The following is a 15,363-nucleotide window of genomic DNA, read 5'->3' on the forward strand; positions in this document are numbered from 1 at the left end:
ACACCTAAAATGACAAAAACTCTCCAACAAGAACAGAGTGTAATCATGCTCCATCAGTGGACGTTGGACACCAACAGGAGCAGAAACACGTGCAGCCAGCCTGTCCCTGAACTGGACTCCAGACCTATCCACAAAAACTGCTGCATCAGGAGAAGGTGGGGATGTGGTGTCAGCATCCTCTGCATCCTCAGGCTCATGCACATCACCATGCGTTAAACAGACATTATGCAGGAATGCACATGCAATCACTACTTCAGTGCAGAAGCCCACTGTAGCCGCACTGGGTTGTACATAATAATTAACTCAAATGATATATAGGGAATTTGAATAATTAATCAGGAATATGATTAATATATATGTCATATTACAGTTGCATTAAAATTATTGAAGATGGAAAATAGGTCAATTGTATATATTAATAACTCATCACAAGGCACTGTAATTTACTCATTAATATTTCAATATTCTATTCTTCATATCAATTATTGTGATATCTTTTACTAGAAATTAATGTTAATCAAATGTGGTTCGTCCAGCAAACGGCCGTAATATTAACTTATTAATTCTCAGTAACACTATCACTTCTTATAATTCCAGGACAAATAGTTTCTGGCCATGAAACCATTCTCCTGTCCTTATAAAATTTATATTACTTAAAAGTAACAAATAAGCTTTGTAGCTAAGATCGACATTTTTTATTGACTTTGTAACATGAGCAACTTAGACAGACAATCTGGAGTATATGGAATTTAATAATTGAACTAATGATACATCAAACTACGATTTATACAGAGTAAATACGCGTACGACAATATAGACAGTAAACTTTGTACAAGACATAACGGAATCCAAATGAGGGAGAGGGAGAGAGAGAGAGAGAGAGAGAGAGAGAGAGAGAGAGAGAGAGGATGAATGAGAGAATAGGCGTGATCACAGAATCACGCGCTCAGTTATGCAAACTCACAGACAGTAACCTTTGAAAGACAACAACGAGATGAAATCATAGACAAACTTTAAGCAGCATCTAAATCTCCATAGAGAATGATACTTGCAAGTGTCTCTGTGTCTCTTTGTGTGCTGGAGCAGCGTGAGCGGGGTCTTTGTAAATTCCGGGGATTGCTGTGGAATCGCGCGATATTTGAAAGGTCCAACAAAGCAATGTTTCAGAATTCGTCTTCCTTGTGTGGAGAGGCGAATAGTTGAATAAACTTAGTAAGGAAAATAAACAAAAACAAAAGAAATAAACACTCCCGGAGGAGCCATGGAAAAGGCTGTCCTCTCAGCCGCCGTGCTGAGAGGGACGGCGATAGTAGAGCGGACCGAGGCCGCGAAGAAGGACCAGCAGGGGCAGAGAAAAAGGGCAAGAGAGCGGGGAACTTCCTGGGTCAGCTCTTATGGCTTGAAATGGTTCACGCCTCTGTTCGCGTGAACAAACAATGAACGTCCGCGATCTGAAGCGGGAAAAAGTTCCTTTGCCTCTGTGGAAACACCCACCCTAATAAAATTAGGGCTTATCAGATTTCAACAGTGATATTCTAGCAAGTTCGTAATTCCAGATTAATACATTTTTCATTAATTTCCTTTATATAAGTGAGTCCGTCAAAGCATGACGATTAAACAGATACCAAAAATAACATATATAAATGATCAAAACATTAAGTTACATTCAAATGCAGAATTACACACATTTAAAGTTTGATTAACACACGATAAAACTGCAGATACTCCAATTTATATGGAAAACATCTAATGCACCAACAAGCAATACTTAATACATTTAGAAAACATTGAGAAAATAAAAGGGTACTATTCTCTTTTCTAAGATTTAGCTTTCCTGTCCTGTTTGTTATGTCATAAAGTTTTACGACCTGGGAAGGAGTTGGGTTACAGCTCATGATTCTATTTGAGAACATTAAAATTAGGAGAAACATTTCCAAATCATAAGTATCAACTTATACTCCTCACATAACAAGGATTAACCATTTTATGCAAAGCAAACCTATTCAAGATACATATTATTAAGGACTTACATAAAGAGCTTAAATAAAAGTTCATTTGTGTGTGTGTGTGCTTAGGAATGTGGGTGTTCTGCCTCTCCTTTGAGGCTGCTCACGTGACTTTGGCATGTCTCATCCTGTGTCGTAAATAATTTAAATCTCGGTCCAGGCCAGGCATTTAGTGTAAAAAGGTTTTATTTTATATGCCTGAAATCAAAATCTAAAAGTGTTAGGTTTGCATTGTTTTAGATTCAATGAACCGTGATTCATTATTTCAGAACCCATGAATCGATGACCTGCATATCCGTTACACCACTTTCACCTCCAAAACTGAGAACAATGTTCTCCTCCATCTTGATTTCATCATTCCGAAAACTCGCTCAATAATTGTGCGGCCTCGTGAATGGCACCAGTTGAACCTCTCCTGCACTGGTCCTTGTAAGGGCATCTTAAATGTTGTGATGACGCAAATGGGCGTATAAATACATGGATACCCACCTTCACCAAGAAGAAAACAACCAGGTGGAGGATACTCAGCATTGTAGTAAAGTGGACTGTTTTTAAAAACACGTGTATCATGAACAGATCCTGGGTAGCCAACAAAAATATTCAGAAAACGACCCGTTGAATCACAAACAGCCTGGATTTGTATGCTATAAATCTTTGCAGAGATTCAATAGTTGATTTAGCACAATGACAAGAAACATATTGTGTTCTAACTGTTTTCAAATGTAAAAGAAAACACACAATGTGCTTTATTGGTTTCAATCTGCCTTAAGATATTATAACTGATAAACCTTATAATGTAATAGTGCAGGAAAGGGACCGTCTGCAAAATGCAAAACGAAGATCAAAAGCACAAATTTACCATCTAAATGCTTCACTTGTGAAATGTATAAAAAATAAATCTCCAATATAAGGGGTGTGTCTAATTACTGGTTCATAAAAGAACATTAAGATGTTGGTTTTATTCACAGACCTATAGCACAACAAAAGTTATTGAAATGGAACAAGTTAAAAAAAGCTTGGAAAGCTACCACCCCCTAGAGGAAGATATTGCAATTGTCTTGACCCAGTTTTACATCCAGAAGTTTAAATAAATTAATTTTGAATGCTCATGGTTTGATATGTAAACTTCAACGGGTGTGTCTTGTTACTTATTCAAAGAACAATATTTATAGCCATCTTTTACTATCATATGTAAATCAGGATGCAGGTTATTTAATTAAAGTTGAATCAGTTAACATATTCATTTTTAAAACATACAGTATTCCATCTTAGCTTAAAAGGGTGTCTTGTTACTGTTTCATAGACATACATTTAAATGTTATTTTTATTCATAAAACTATAATAAAGCACATGATATTGAAATGTCAACGACTGCATCATTCAATGTAAAGTAAATATGCTCTTCAATTTTAACTTCAAAGGGTGTCTTGTTAGTGGTTCCCAAACAAACTTGTAGATGTTGGTTTTATTCACAGAACTATAAGACAACACATGATATTAAAATTTAAACTAATACATCAATTGGTTTCCTATAAATGTACTCTTCTATCTCAGTGTCTAAGGGTGTGTCTTGATACTTGTTCCTAAAAAAAACATTTCAGTGTTGATATTATTCATATAACAACACAAAACAACAACAACAAACAACAACAAAAACTTATTTAAATGTAAAAATTGAGAAAAAACAAAAACAAAGAGAGAGTCTGAATTTAAACCTCAAAGGGTGTGTCTTGTTGCTGATTCATAGAACCACATTTCTATGTATCTTTTACTTTCATAAGAAAATTTGGATACACACTATTGAATCAAATTCAAACTTACTAACACACACACACACACACACACACACACACACACACACACACACACACTATTGAATTGTGAAAACTGAGAAAGAGCTCTGGAAGCTTCCCAAAGAGTGTGCAGTACACAATCCCTTAGAGGAATATATTGCCATTGCTCCGACTGAGTTTTATTTTCAGAAATGTGTATACATAAATTAAAAATACACAAAGTCTGACATGTCAGCTTTAAAGGGTGTGTCTTGTTGCTGGTTGATAGCAACATTTACATGCTGGTCTCATGCACAGAACTATAACACAACACACGATATTGAAATGACTACACATACATCTATTCATTTCTAATAAATACGCTCTTCTGTCCCAATTCTAAGGGATGTGTTGTTACTGGTTCATGGAACAACATGGTTTTATTTGCTTAACTGCAACACAGCAAATGGTATTGAAATGTAAGGATTGAGCAAAAAGCCTTTCACAGATTTTGCCGTACACCGCCCTCTAGATGAACATGTTGCAATGGTTAAGAAATTAAACATTTAAATAAATTAATTTAAAATACATACAGTTTTCCATCTCAACATTAAAAGGTGTGTCTTGTTACTAGGGCCTAAAAGAGCATTTATATGCATGTTTTACTTTATTGAATTAATAAATTCAAATCTGCTAATAAATTCATTTAAAATTCATGCAGTTTTTTTTCTCAAATCCAAAGGTTCTTGTTACTTATTCCTAGAAGAACATTTTGAGGGTGGTTTTAACCACAGAACTACAACCCGAATTCGGGAAAAGTTGGGACGTTTTTTAAATTTTAATAAAATGAAAACTAAAAGACTTTCAAATCACATGAGCCAATATTTTATTCACAATAGAACATAGATAACATAGCAAATGTTTAAACTGAGAAAGTTTACAATTTTATGCACAAAATGAGCTCATTTCAATTTTGATTTCTGCTACAGGTCTCAAAATAGTTGGGACGGGGCATGTTTACCATGGTGTAGCATCTCCTTTTCTTTTCAAAACAGTTTGAAGACGTCTGGGCATTGAGGCTATGAGTTGCTGGAGTTTTGCTGTTGGAATTTGGTCCCATTCTTGCCTTATATAGATTTCCAGCTGCTGAAGAGTTCGTGGTCGTCTTTGACGTATTTTTCGTTTAATGATGCGCCAAATGTTCTCTATAGGTGAAAGATCTGGACTGCAGGCAGGCCAGGTTAGCACCCGGACTCTTCTACGATGAAGCCATGCTGTTGTTATAGCTGCAGTATGTGGTTTTGCATTGTCCTGCTTAAATAAACAAGGCCTTCCCTGAAATAGACGTTGTTTGGAGGGAAGCATATGTTGCTCTAAAACCTTTATATACCTTTCAGCATTCACAGAGCCTTCCAAAACATGCAAGCTGCCCATACCGTATGCACTTATGCACCCCCATACCATCAGAGATGCTGGCTTTTGAACTGAACGCTGATAACATGCTGGAAGGTCTCCCTCCTCTTTAGCCCGGAGGACACGGCGTCCGTGATTTCCAACAAGAATGTCAAATTTGGACTCGTCTGACCATAAAACACTATTCCACTTTGAAATAGTCCATTTTAAATGAGCCTTGGCCCACAGGACACGACGGCGCTTCTGGACCATGTTCACGTATGGCTTCCTTTTTGCATGATAGAGCTTTAGTTGGCATCTGCTGATGGCACGGCGGATTGTGTTTACCGACAGTGGTTTCTGAAAGTATTCCTGGGCCCATTTAGTAATGTCATTGACACAATCATGCCGATGAGTGATGCAGTGTCGTCTGAGAGCCCGAAGACCACGGGCATCCAATAAAGGTCTCCGGCCTTGTCCCTTACGCACAGAGATTTCTCCAGTTTCTCTGAATCTTTTGATGATGTTATGCACTGTAGATGATGAGATTTGCAAAGCCATTTTAGCCATTTGTTGCCCCCGTGCCAACTTTTTTGAGACCTGTAGCAGGCATTAAATTTTAAATGAGCTAATTAAGTGGATAAAAGTGTAAAATTTCTCAGTTTAAACATTTGCTACGTTATCTATGTTCTATTGTGAATAAAATATTGGCTCATGTGATTTGAAATTCCTTTAGTTTTCATTTTATTAAAATTTAAAAAATTTCCCAACTTTTCCGGAATTCGGGTTGTATAACTGAACACATACACTATAGAAAATGAAACCAATACATAATTTAGTTTAAAATAAATACAATCTTCTACTTCAGCTTAAAAAGTCTTCTATTTCAACTTCAAAGGGTGTGTCTTGTTTCTGATTCCTAAATTAACATTTCAATTCAGGTTTTACTCTCATATGTAATTCTGGACACATGCTATTGAATTAAATTAGAAAAATCCATTAAAATAATAATTATAATAATCATAATAATTTTTTGGATCGTTGTTCACGAGTCTCTTATTTGTCCTGAGCAGTTAAACTGTCCATTATTCATCAGAAAAACTCTCCAGTTAACATGGGAAACATAAGAAGCCTGGGAAGTCACCTATAGGAAAAAATAAAATTAATCCATGGCAATGGTTTTGCAATTTATTCCCTCAGTTTATAAATCATATTTACCACTTCTTAAACTGTCCCCTCGTAAAGTTACAGGGATCTGAGGAGCATTTTGTGGTACTTTAAAAATGCTGTGGTACTCATTTAATCATCATTACAAACAGTAAACTGTGCTGTTTTGGGACACCATAAATATAAACTAAAATGCACTTTTAACATGATCTCTTTATATTAAAAAAAAGTATTTAGCCACCACTTGTAGAGCACTTAGTGTAGTAGTGTATGAAAGATGGGTTTAAATGTACTACTAGTGGTAACTAAATAAATTTTTTGGACCATAATTGAACAGTCCAGCCTGGGAGACAGGAGCGTCAAGAAAGTGTACATGTCAACATCTCTCACCTCGACCAGGTTGAGCCAGAGATGGTACTCTTGGACCACGAAAGTGGAAATCGCCTGCCTGAGGGACTGCACCATAACTTTTGCCAGAGGGCAGAGTCAGCCACCGTAAGCAGCTCCTGCATCAACCTAAGGTCAGTAATAACCCTGTGCAATTGTTTTTATGCCTTGGCTTGGTGGAACAGCAGTAAGACGGGCCAGCAGAATCATCCGGAAGCCAGATGGAGTTTGACTTCAGGTTTTGCATTGTTATTAATTTTGCATTTTGCAAACAACAACAAGTTATGTAAATTTACACAAAACATAACTTAAAACGTAACGTAACAAATTGTTACTTTACACAAAACATAGCTTAAAACATAACGTAACAAATTATATGTTACTTTACACAAAACATAACTTAACCTAAAAAAACATAACTTAAAACATAACATAACAAATTATGTACAAATTATGTATTAGATTTATTATATTATTAATACATTTATATATATATATATATATATATATATATATATATATATATATATATATATATATATATATATATATATATATATAAATGTATTAATAATATTATTTAATAGTATCAAACCCAGTCAAACTGTGTATATATTTGCTGTTATTCTCATCTTTATTTGAAGTATACATACAGGGTTGTTTAATGAATACACAGTAAACTTTAGTAAATCGATTCTTTATTCTTCAAATTCTTTATAATTTCACCATCTTTTTCACCATCCAAAGCAAGTGATTTTAATACAACTGTAAAAACTGAGTTCAGAAGATTACAGTTTGTTTCACAAAAGTTTGATTTGTAAATTTGAACATTTGTCCAGTTTATGCACTGTATGAGAAGACGTTTGTGGTGTAATGCTCTATTTAAAAATGATTGACATGCTTTCTGAGTTAGATATGCAAATAGATGTCTGTATCAGTGAATATGGTGGTTTAAGCAAATTGAAATGTATTTTAAGAAAATTAAGTTTAGAATGTAAACCTGACTGCATTTAAATGGCTAGCCACTATACATTCCTGTTTCAGGGCCAACGGACAATCTTAAACCATGCTTCTCAGTGGCATTTACATTTTGCTTGTGGGCTTTACTAATTGTTTCTTTTTCAAACATTCTTGGTCAATATCTGACTTCAGCCTGAGGGAGTTTACAAATTTGTTGGCCTTTTCCTTTTGCGTGAAATAGAACAAGAAACAACCTTGTTTTCTCCAGAGACCACTGAATGTTTAATATAAGCAAGGACCTTTTACCATTCTAGGGTTATCAGTAAGCAATACTTTATAATCAAAGCATTTCCTCAAAGTCACATTTCTAAACTGAATATGTATGTTATTAACTTCCTCACTTGTGTTTTTAAGGCACATTTCCTCAAAATCTGGCTATCAAATGATGCAAGTAATGAAGGTTTGCTGTTGAGGAGATTAAGAACTCAACCACTCTTCTGCCTAATATTTCTCTGTGCTATAAAGTTTTTGACTACTGTTCTAATATAAATCATTTAAATTCAGCCTCAAAGTTTCTCAAAGTATGGCTCAATAAAACCTAAAGTAAAACCCAACAACTATCAGCCTAAAGTGATTGCTGTAACAGGACCATATGGAAGCTCAAGAGGTATGACTATTGCACCACTGTTCACAATATTTCATAAACATGGTCATTTACGTGTTTAAAAAAAAAAAAAAATTTACATGACAAAATATACACTTACTTCCCAGCTTTTGTTCAGGGCAATTAAGTTACTGTATGTGTTATCATCTCTTTCAAATGTGTATTATGGAGCTTCTAGCTATGCATTAAGCAATGAACTTAGATATCCTTTTTTCATAAAAACAATCCCTACCAACAAAGACCTGATAAAGATGATTATTCACATCTTACAGTGGATTGGATGGAAATTGGTAGCCTTTATTGGTAGCCAAGATGATTATAGTTTAGATGGACATAAGTTGTTTAACAAGTATTTAAAGGGGTCATATGTTGTTGGTTAAAAGAACATTATTTTGTGTATTTGCTGTAATGAAATGTGTTTATGCGGTTTAAGATAAAAAAATATCTTCCACATACTGTACATTATTGTTTCCCCTCTTTCTGAAACATATATATTTGTTTTTTTACAAAGCTCTTCGAAGTGTGATTGGCCAGCTGTCCAGTGTGTTGTAATTGGCCGAATGTCTCAAGTTTGTGATGAAAATGTTACGCCCCTTACTTACTATACTGTGAAGGCGTGTCCTGGTCAGAACATCGGAGGGACAAGACAAAAATAATGAAACCCATTACAAACGAGCCATTTGTTGCATCAAGTGGGGACATAATTATGGATTATAATGACTTATACTGTCTTTTTACGTGTTGCATTGCATCGGGCTGTGTAAACATAAAACCATGTCTTCGTTTGTGATCGGAGAAACAACAAACATCATGTATACTCTAAGCGGTCCTCAATTCCAGTGCTCGCACTCCTCTGCTCTGCACATTTTGTATCTCTCTCTTTGTTAACACACCTGATTTAGATAATCAGCTCATTAGAAGTGGGATCCATGCATGAACTGTGTTCTGATTGACATGTTGCCTGCACAGTGTTCATTGCTCCCTACTCCCTGAGCAGGGGAAATCTGTTGAAGTTTACCTCACTTTGGAACATTCATTCATGGATTTGTGCTGTGCAACATCTGCACACACGGAGAAGTGTGACATATACCTCAGTAAATACATACAATTTAAATTCACTTCAATGCACTTTGAATAGAACATAGATGTTCGCTTCGAATTGGAATCATGGCGGAATACCCTGTGATGTCCACTTCGAAGGGAACTTACTTTCAAATCGAACAAACATCTGAAGCAATAAGAGAAACATACAAAGTATGCAGAATTGAGAACCGCTGCTCTAAACTGCTCAAAATAATTCACTGCTCAAAATAATACACTCAAGCCAGGACAGTGATTACCACTCTCTCAATCAGACAGTCACACACACACATATTCTCTAGTAGCACCATCAGGACCATGCCATCATTTTTCATTTAATTCTGCCTTTCAGAAGCTACAGAAGATATTGTTATGCTCATAAGTTTACGTACCTTTAGCACAGAGATCAGGCCCGGAGGGCCACTGTCCGGCAGAGTTTTGCTCCAGCCCTGATCAAACTCACATGCCTGTAGCCTTCTAGTAATCCTGAAGACAAAACAAAACATGGAACAAAGCTTTATTCAACAAACAAACATGTATTTACAGATGGTGAACCCACATACTGCATCTCAACACAGCTGTGCCAATTCTGCAGCTGACCACCGCGTCCACCTTCACCTGCCGTCCATCACCTCCCATATTGCTTCTGTCAGACTGAATCTGATCATGGATGGGAAAGGGACATCGAGACTGTAATTGCCTGAGTGCATGGAGAGGATGAGGAAGACCATTATGATGCACCTGAACCAAACAACCCTAAGGCAAGAGTGGGAGAACATGTGCGGAACAATCTGACTGTTGCTGTGTCTGCTCCAAACATTTGTTGACTCTTCAGACACATAATGCACTTAAAAAGGGACTCATTAAGAGACTAATTAATTCATAGAAAATCCTTTCCTTGAATGAACACACATATATTTTTGGGCATTGTGTATGCTGTAACAAGCTTTATTCCTCGCCATGGCTCAGGTGAGCCCCGACCCGATTGACTATGCAAGGGTGTTCATGCTGCTCGCTCTCGCCAGCTCCCTCGAGGCGGAAACCCTTGTGACGTTATTCCGGATTGGGAAAACTTACCATCGCCCTGTGGAGCTCCCAGACACCATCAAAATCGGCTGAAAGGAGGCATTAAGGAGACCTCCAGTGCCTGCTCCTCGTAAGCACCTTCCAGAGCTCCCTCCATTTTCCACTACTCGTAAGCACCTTCTAGAGTGCTGTCCAGTGTCCGCTCCTCCAGAGCGCCCTCAAGTGCACCAGGTGTTTCCTATGTTGTTTCATTAGTCCCAGGTGTTCTTCGTCCTCCCTATTTTCTTGTCCTGTTTATAAATGGTTGTGATGAATGGGGCGTGGCCGAGAGCCATGGGAATGGAGCAAGGCCGGTGGAGTAATTGGAAATGAGTCACACCGGTGCCACTCACCAGTCTCGAATTCCACGGAGGAGCTCTGGAAGGATAAAGGGAGGAGTTACGACAGTGAAGGAGGAGAGAGGATCAGGCCTGGGTTTTATTTTGTGTAACGATATAAAAACATTCATAGTCACTGGAAGGAGGAGGCGGGAACTGGCGAAAATTCAAATCAAACTTTAATAACGAAATAAACACAAAACAACATGACAGCCCCTCGCAGGTGACTGCCAGGCACAAACAAAACCAAAATGATTCTGTGAGTTCCTGTGTTTTCCATGTCTTTGAATTAATTCCATGTAGAAGAAATCTCCTGTGTCTCCTTGCTCTACATCCTCATGTAACGCGACAACAAAACAGTTGATATTTAGTTGATATTACCTCGTCCTTTAGAAAAAGTGCAGGCCATCTGCCTCTTTAAATAGTGGCTGAATCTCTACAACTTCTTTAATTTTCTAGATGCTAAATACATTGCACGATTTGTTGAATCAACTTAGCATCATGCATCAACACTTCCAATTCACTGTTTTATTCATATTTGTCAGGGTTTGGGTAGAGGGATGAGGCGAGGAATCAATGATGCAGAGAGAAGGGCTCTTTAATAGTTATAATAATAAAATAAACAAACAAAAACTACCCCGTAGGGGATACAGACAAAACATGACTAGGCAAGGCAAGGCAAAGCAAGGCAAGACAAGACACGATGTGCACAGACAAATATTTGACAACGAACTAGCAACCAGACTGCAAACACACGGACAATAAATAGGGAGCTAATGAGGAGGGTAATGGGGGAACACATGTGGGGAAAGTTACATCAATAACCAGGTAACAAGATGGGTGGGGTCAAGACAATTGACGAGAGTACATGGCACATAGGAACTAAGACAAAAGCCATGTGCTCACACAAAACAAAAACAAGCACATGGCCAGCAAACCAAATCACAAACCATGTGCTTGAATTAGAGAAACACGCAGCTAATGAGCAAGCTCATAAACCGCGTGTTTACACAAGACAGCACGCAGCCAGTGAAAACTAAGCTGCGTGCGACAGCACAAGACAAAATAGAACAAGACAACACTTTGAGACCACATGTTACCACAATAAAACAGAACATGGAGCGCGAGTGTCCGGTCCCCGACATGAAACCGAAACTCAGCAAAACATGAGTGTCGGGATCCGAACACCTACTCCATAACTGTCACAAAACCATGAATAAGACTAGACTGAAGTGACAGAACCCTGACAATATTGGGATAACTTGTAAGCTGCTCAGTTGGAGCAGTGGGCTTTGTTGTTGGCAGCCTATGATTACGATATCCAGATGGTGTATACCACTGCAATGTGGATGGGTTATCACAATTATCCCTGCCAATTGCATCTCAAGTTAAGCTGAATATGGTGGACTTCAAGTAAAACAACTCATGCTCTTCCAGTGCTGTGTGCAGATATATGTAAAGAGACAAGGGATAAACCCATTTTGTCACAAGTAATGGAGATGATGGCAACTGGACATTTTCAACATTCGTGCTTATCCCATATGTGAACAGGAAGGATAAGTTGACTATGCAACAAGGTTGCTTCATGTGGGGGCCGGAGAGTGGTTATCCCTCCTAAGCTGAGAACCAAGGTGCTGACAGAACTACATACAGGACATCTGGGTGTTGAAAGGATGAAGGCAGTTGCACATAGTTGTGTCTGGTTGCCAGGTATTGATACTCAAGTCGAGCAGTTGTCAAAGAATTGTCAGTCCTGCCAACAGACACTAAAATCTCCAAACCCTCAACCTCGCACCCTTGGAAATGGCCAGAGTACCCGTGGCAACGCATACATATGGAAATGAAGTGCTGATTAGTGATAACAGTCCTCAGTTCACCTTGGAAGAGTTTTAGACATCTCTCAAGGCCAGTGGAGTGACACATACATGTTCTGCAACATGCCATGTTGATCCAACAACGTAAATTGCAGTCTCACTTTTGTTAAAACCGAATGTTGCCTCTGTGGTTGGAAAAAGCTCAAAGTAAACTATACAAAGAAGTCATATGCATGCTTAAGACAGAACATTTGCAGTGTGTGAAAGGGTATTGGTTTGCGATTACCTGTCCCCCATTATCTGTCAACAAAGACAGGTCATGTATCATACACTGTTGATGTGGGACTGAAGGCGCATGTAAATCAGATGTTGGCATGTCAAAATGACTGTGACAAATAATGAAGATGGGTTCAGAGACCACTGATGGTGGTGGTGTGAGATTTGTGTGAATGCCCTATGTCAGGACAGATATTACACTCTAGTCTAGATCCAATTCCGACTGAATCAGAACAACTTGAGGATTCATCCAACCAAAGAGACTAAGTGCAGTGGTGTCAAAAGTATTGGCATTCATTACTCAAGTAGAAGTATAGATACTAATGCTTAAAAAGACTTTTGTAGAATTGAAGTATCAACTCAAGGTTTTTACTCAAGTAAAAGTGTAAAAGTACTGGTTTAAAAAACTACTTAATGTATAAAAGTAAAAGTAATGTAAGGGGAAAAAATGCCATTGAGAACAAAAGCTTAGGCCGTGCCACAGGGGCCTATTGTGCACTACCCCACTTCCTCAAAAAAACATTTTTCTAAAGGCCATAGGCCATAATGACTATAATGTTATATTAAAATGTTCATGTTGAAAAATTTGGGATGCACTAGGCTACCTGTTTCTGCCGCATATATGCCCATTGAAAATGAATGCACTTTAGTACAATGCAAATACATCAAAGGACTAGAGATAGGATGACTAGTTGCCTATAAGTATTGTAATGGTGAAAAAAGTCAAACTTCAGAGGTATGTCATCAATAACCTTTAATGGAATGTTAATGTACATCCAAGTTTAGCTGCAGGAATCTGTGAGGGCAATGGACAAGAACATTGGTGCAGGCTTAGTAACAGTTACTCTTGTATTGTTGTCTATTTACAATAAACGTTATAGTGCTGTCAAAATGAATGATTAATCCAAGTGTTTAATCAAAAACTAAAAATGAAAACTCATAATCCTGATACCTTCTTGATTGATAGCTTTCTGTATTCGCTACATACGTCTACTATGTCCAGTGTGTGTGTGTGGGGGGGGGGGGGGGTAACGAGTTACAAAGTTGGTATAGCCTAGATATCACAACATTGTCAATCGCATCATCAATCGCAAACGATAATTTATTAAAACGTCTCGCTACCGAACTACCTACAGTAGCTTAATTTGCGGAGGACGAACAGAAAGCACCCATTTGGTAAATGAGCCAGTGAGAAATAATCACTTTTAAGTAGGGTCCAGTGCCTTTTCGATATTTTTTTAATGGTACCAGCGCCTAAACGGTGCCTGAACCGATACTTAAAAAAAAGAACCACAAAAAAACTATGGATAACATTAAAGAACATTAAAAATATTTAAAATAATTACCCACGCTCCTTGGATGCTCTCATTTCTCAAGTCATGCTTCCCTTAATCTAAAGCTAATAAATGTATTTCACGTATTCCACAATCTGGGTCATTATTTAATACAAAACCACACATAATTTTTCTACTGTATCCCTGTCAATCTCTCTGATATTTAGTTAAGATGAGTGCTGTCTGTCACCGTCTTTAATCACTTCTGTGAATTACTGTATGGTCATTCTTTATAAAGTAGCAACAATGTTGTTTGTAAAGTACAGTACTGTGCAAAAGTCTTAGGCACATTAGTATTTTCACCCCAAAAAGGGTTTTAAGCCATTTATTTATCTTTTGCTGTAGTGTGTCAGAAGGAAATATCAGTTTGCCATTCATTTTAATAATAATCTAGTGCGATTTTGAATGCACAAGCAGTCTGACAACGGCAAAATGAATGTTTGGAAATGACTGCTCCCTCGTGACCTTTTGTAAACTGTATTTATGACAAAGAACTGCACAGATACGGATATTCTAACAATCTTTCGATAAACACATACCTTGTGTCCTCTGTTTGTGTTTAAGTGCGCTTGCCGCTGCTCCGCCACGGTCTGCGGATTGAAGAGCGAGAGGAAACCGGTCTGACGCCGGTTTGATTTGAAATTTAAGGGGACTGACTCTGAGGCGATCGGATACCGGTTCCATACCCAACCCTACTTTTAAGAAAAATATATTTTTGATAAACAAACCCAACTTTGGCTATGTCCTGGCTGGGGTGTGATGTGATTTGTGTCATGTGTAGGTGCGATGGATCGCGTACAAACCAATAGGGTGTCAGAATGGTATTTGTTTATTCTCATCCAACCACAATCAAATTCACTCCATCCGGATGGGGCGATTTATTTGGATAGGTTTTTTTTTTTTTTTTTTAATGATGACAAGCCGGAATGAAAACAAGCCGAAATGAAATAGCAGTAACGAAGCTATTTTTAAAATGTAAGGAGTAGAAAGTACAGATACTTGCGTGAAAATGTAAGGAGTAGAAGTAAAAAGTCGGCTGAAAAATAATTACTCAAGTAAAGTATAGATACCCAAAATTTCTACTTAAGTAATGTAACAAAGTATTTGT

General features: G+C 37.6%; 1 protein-coding gene across 1 annotated transcript in view; it reads left to right on the plus strand.

The window, feature by feature from the left end:
- The window catches only part of LOC132098208 (taste receptor type 1 member 3-like), a 32,523-nt gene that overhangs the window by 4,775 nt on the left and 12,385 nt on the right, over positions 1–15,363 (plus strand). The window contains exon 5 of the mRNA XM_059504403.1: positions 14,820–14,873. Within this exon, the coding sequence (XP_059360386.1) occupies positions 14,820–14,873 (54 nt within the window). The remainder of the gene's footprint in view (positions 1–14,819; positions 14,874–15,363) is intronic.

Source organism: Carassius carassius, chromosome 21 (assembly GCF_963082965.1).
Source record: "Carassius carassius chromosome 21, fCarCar2.1, whole genome shotgun sequence".
Classification (NCBI taxonomy): Eukaryota; Metazoa; Chordata; class Actinopteri; order Cypriniformes; family Cyprinidae; genus Carassius; species Carassius carassius.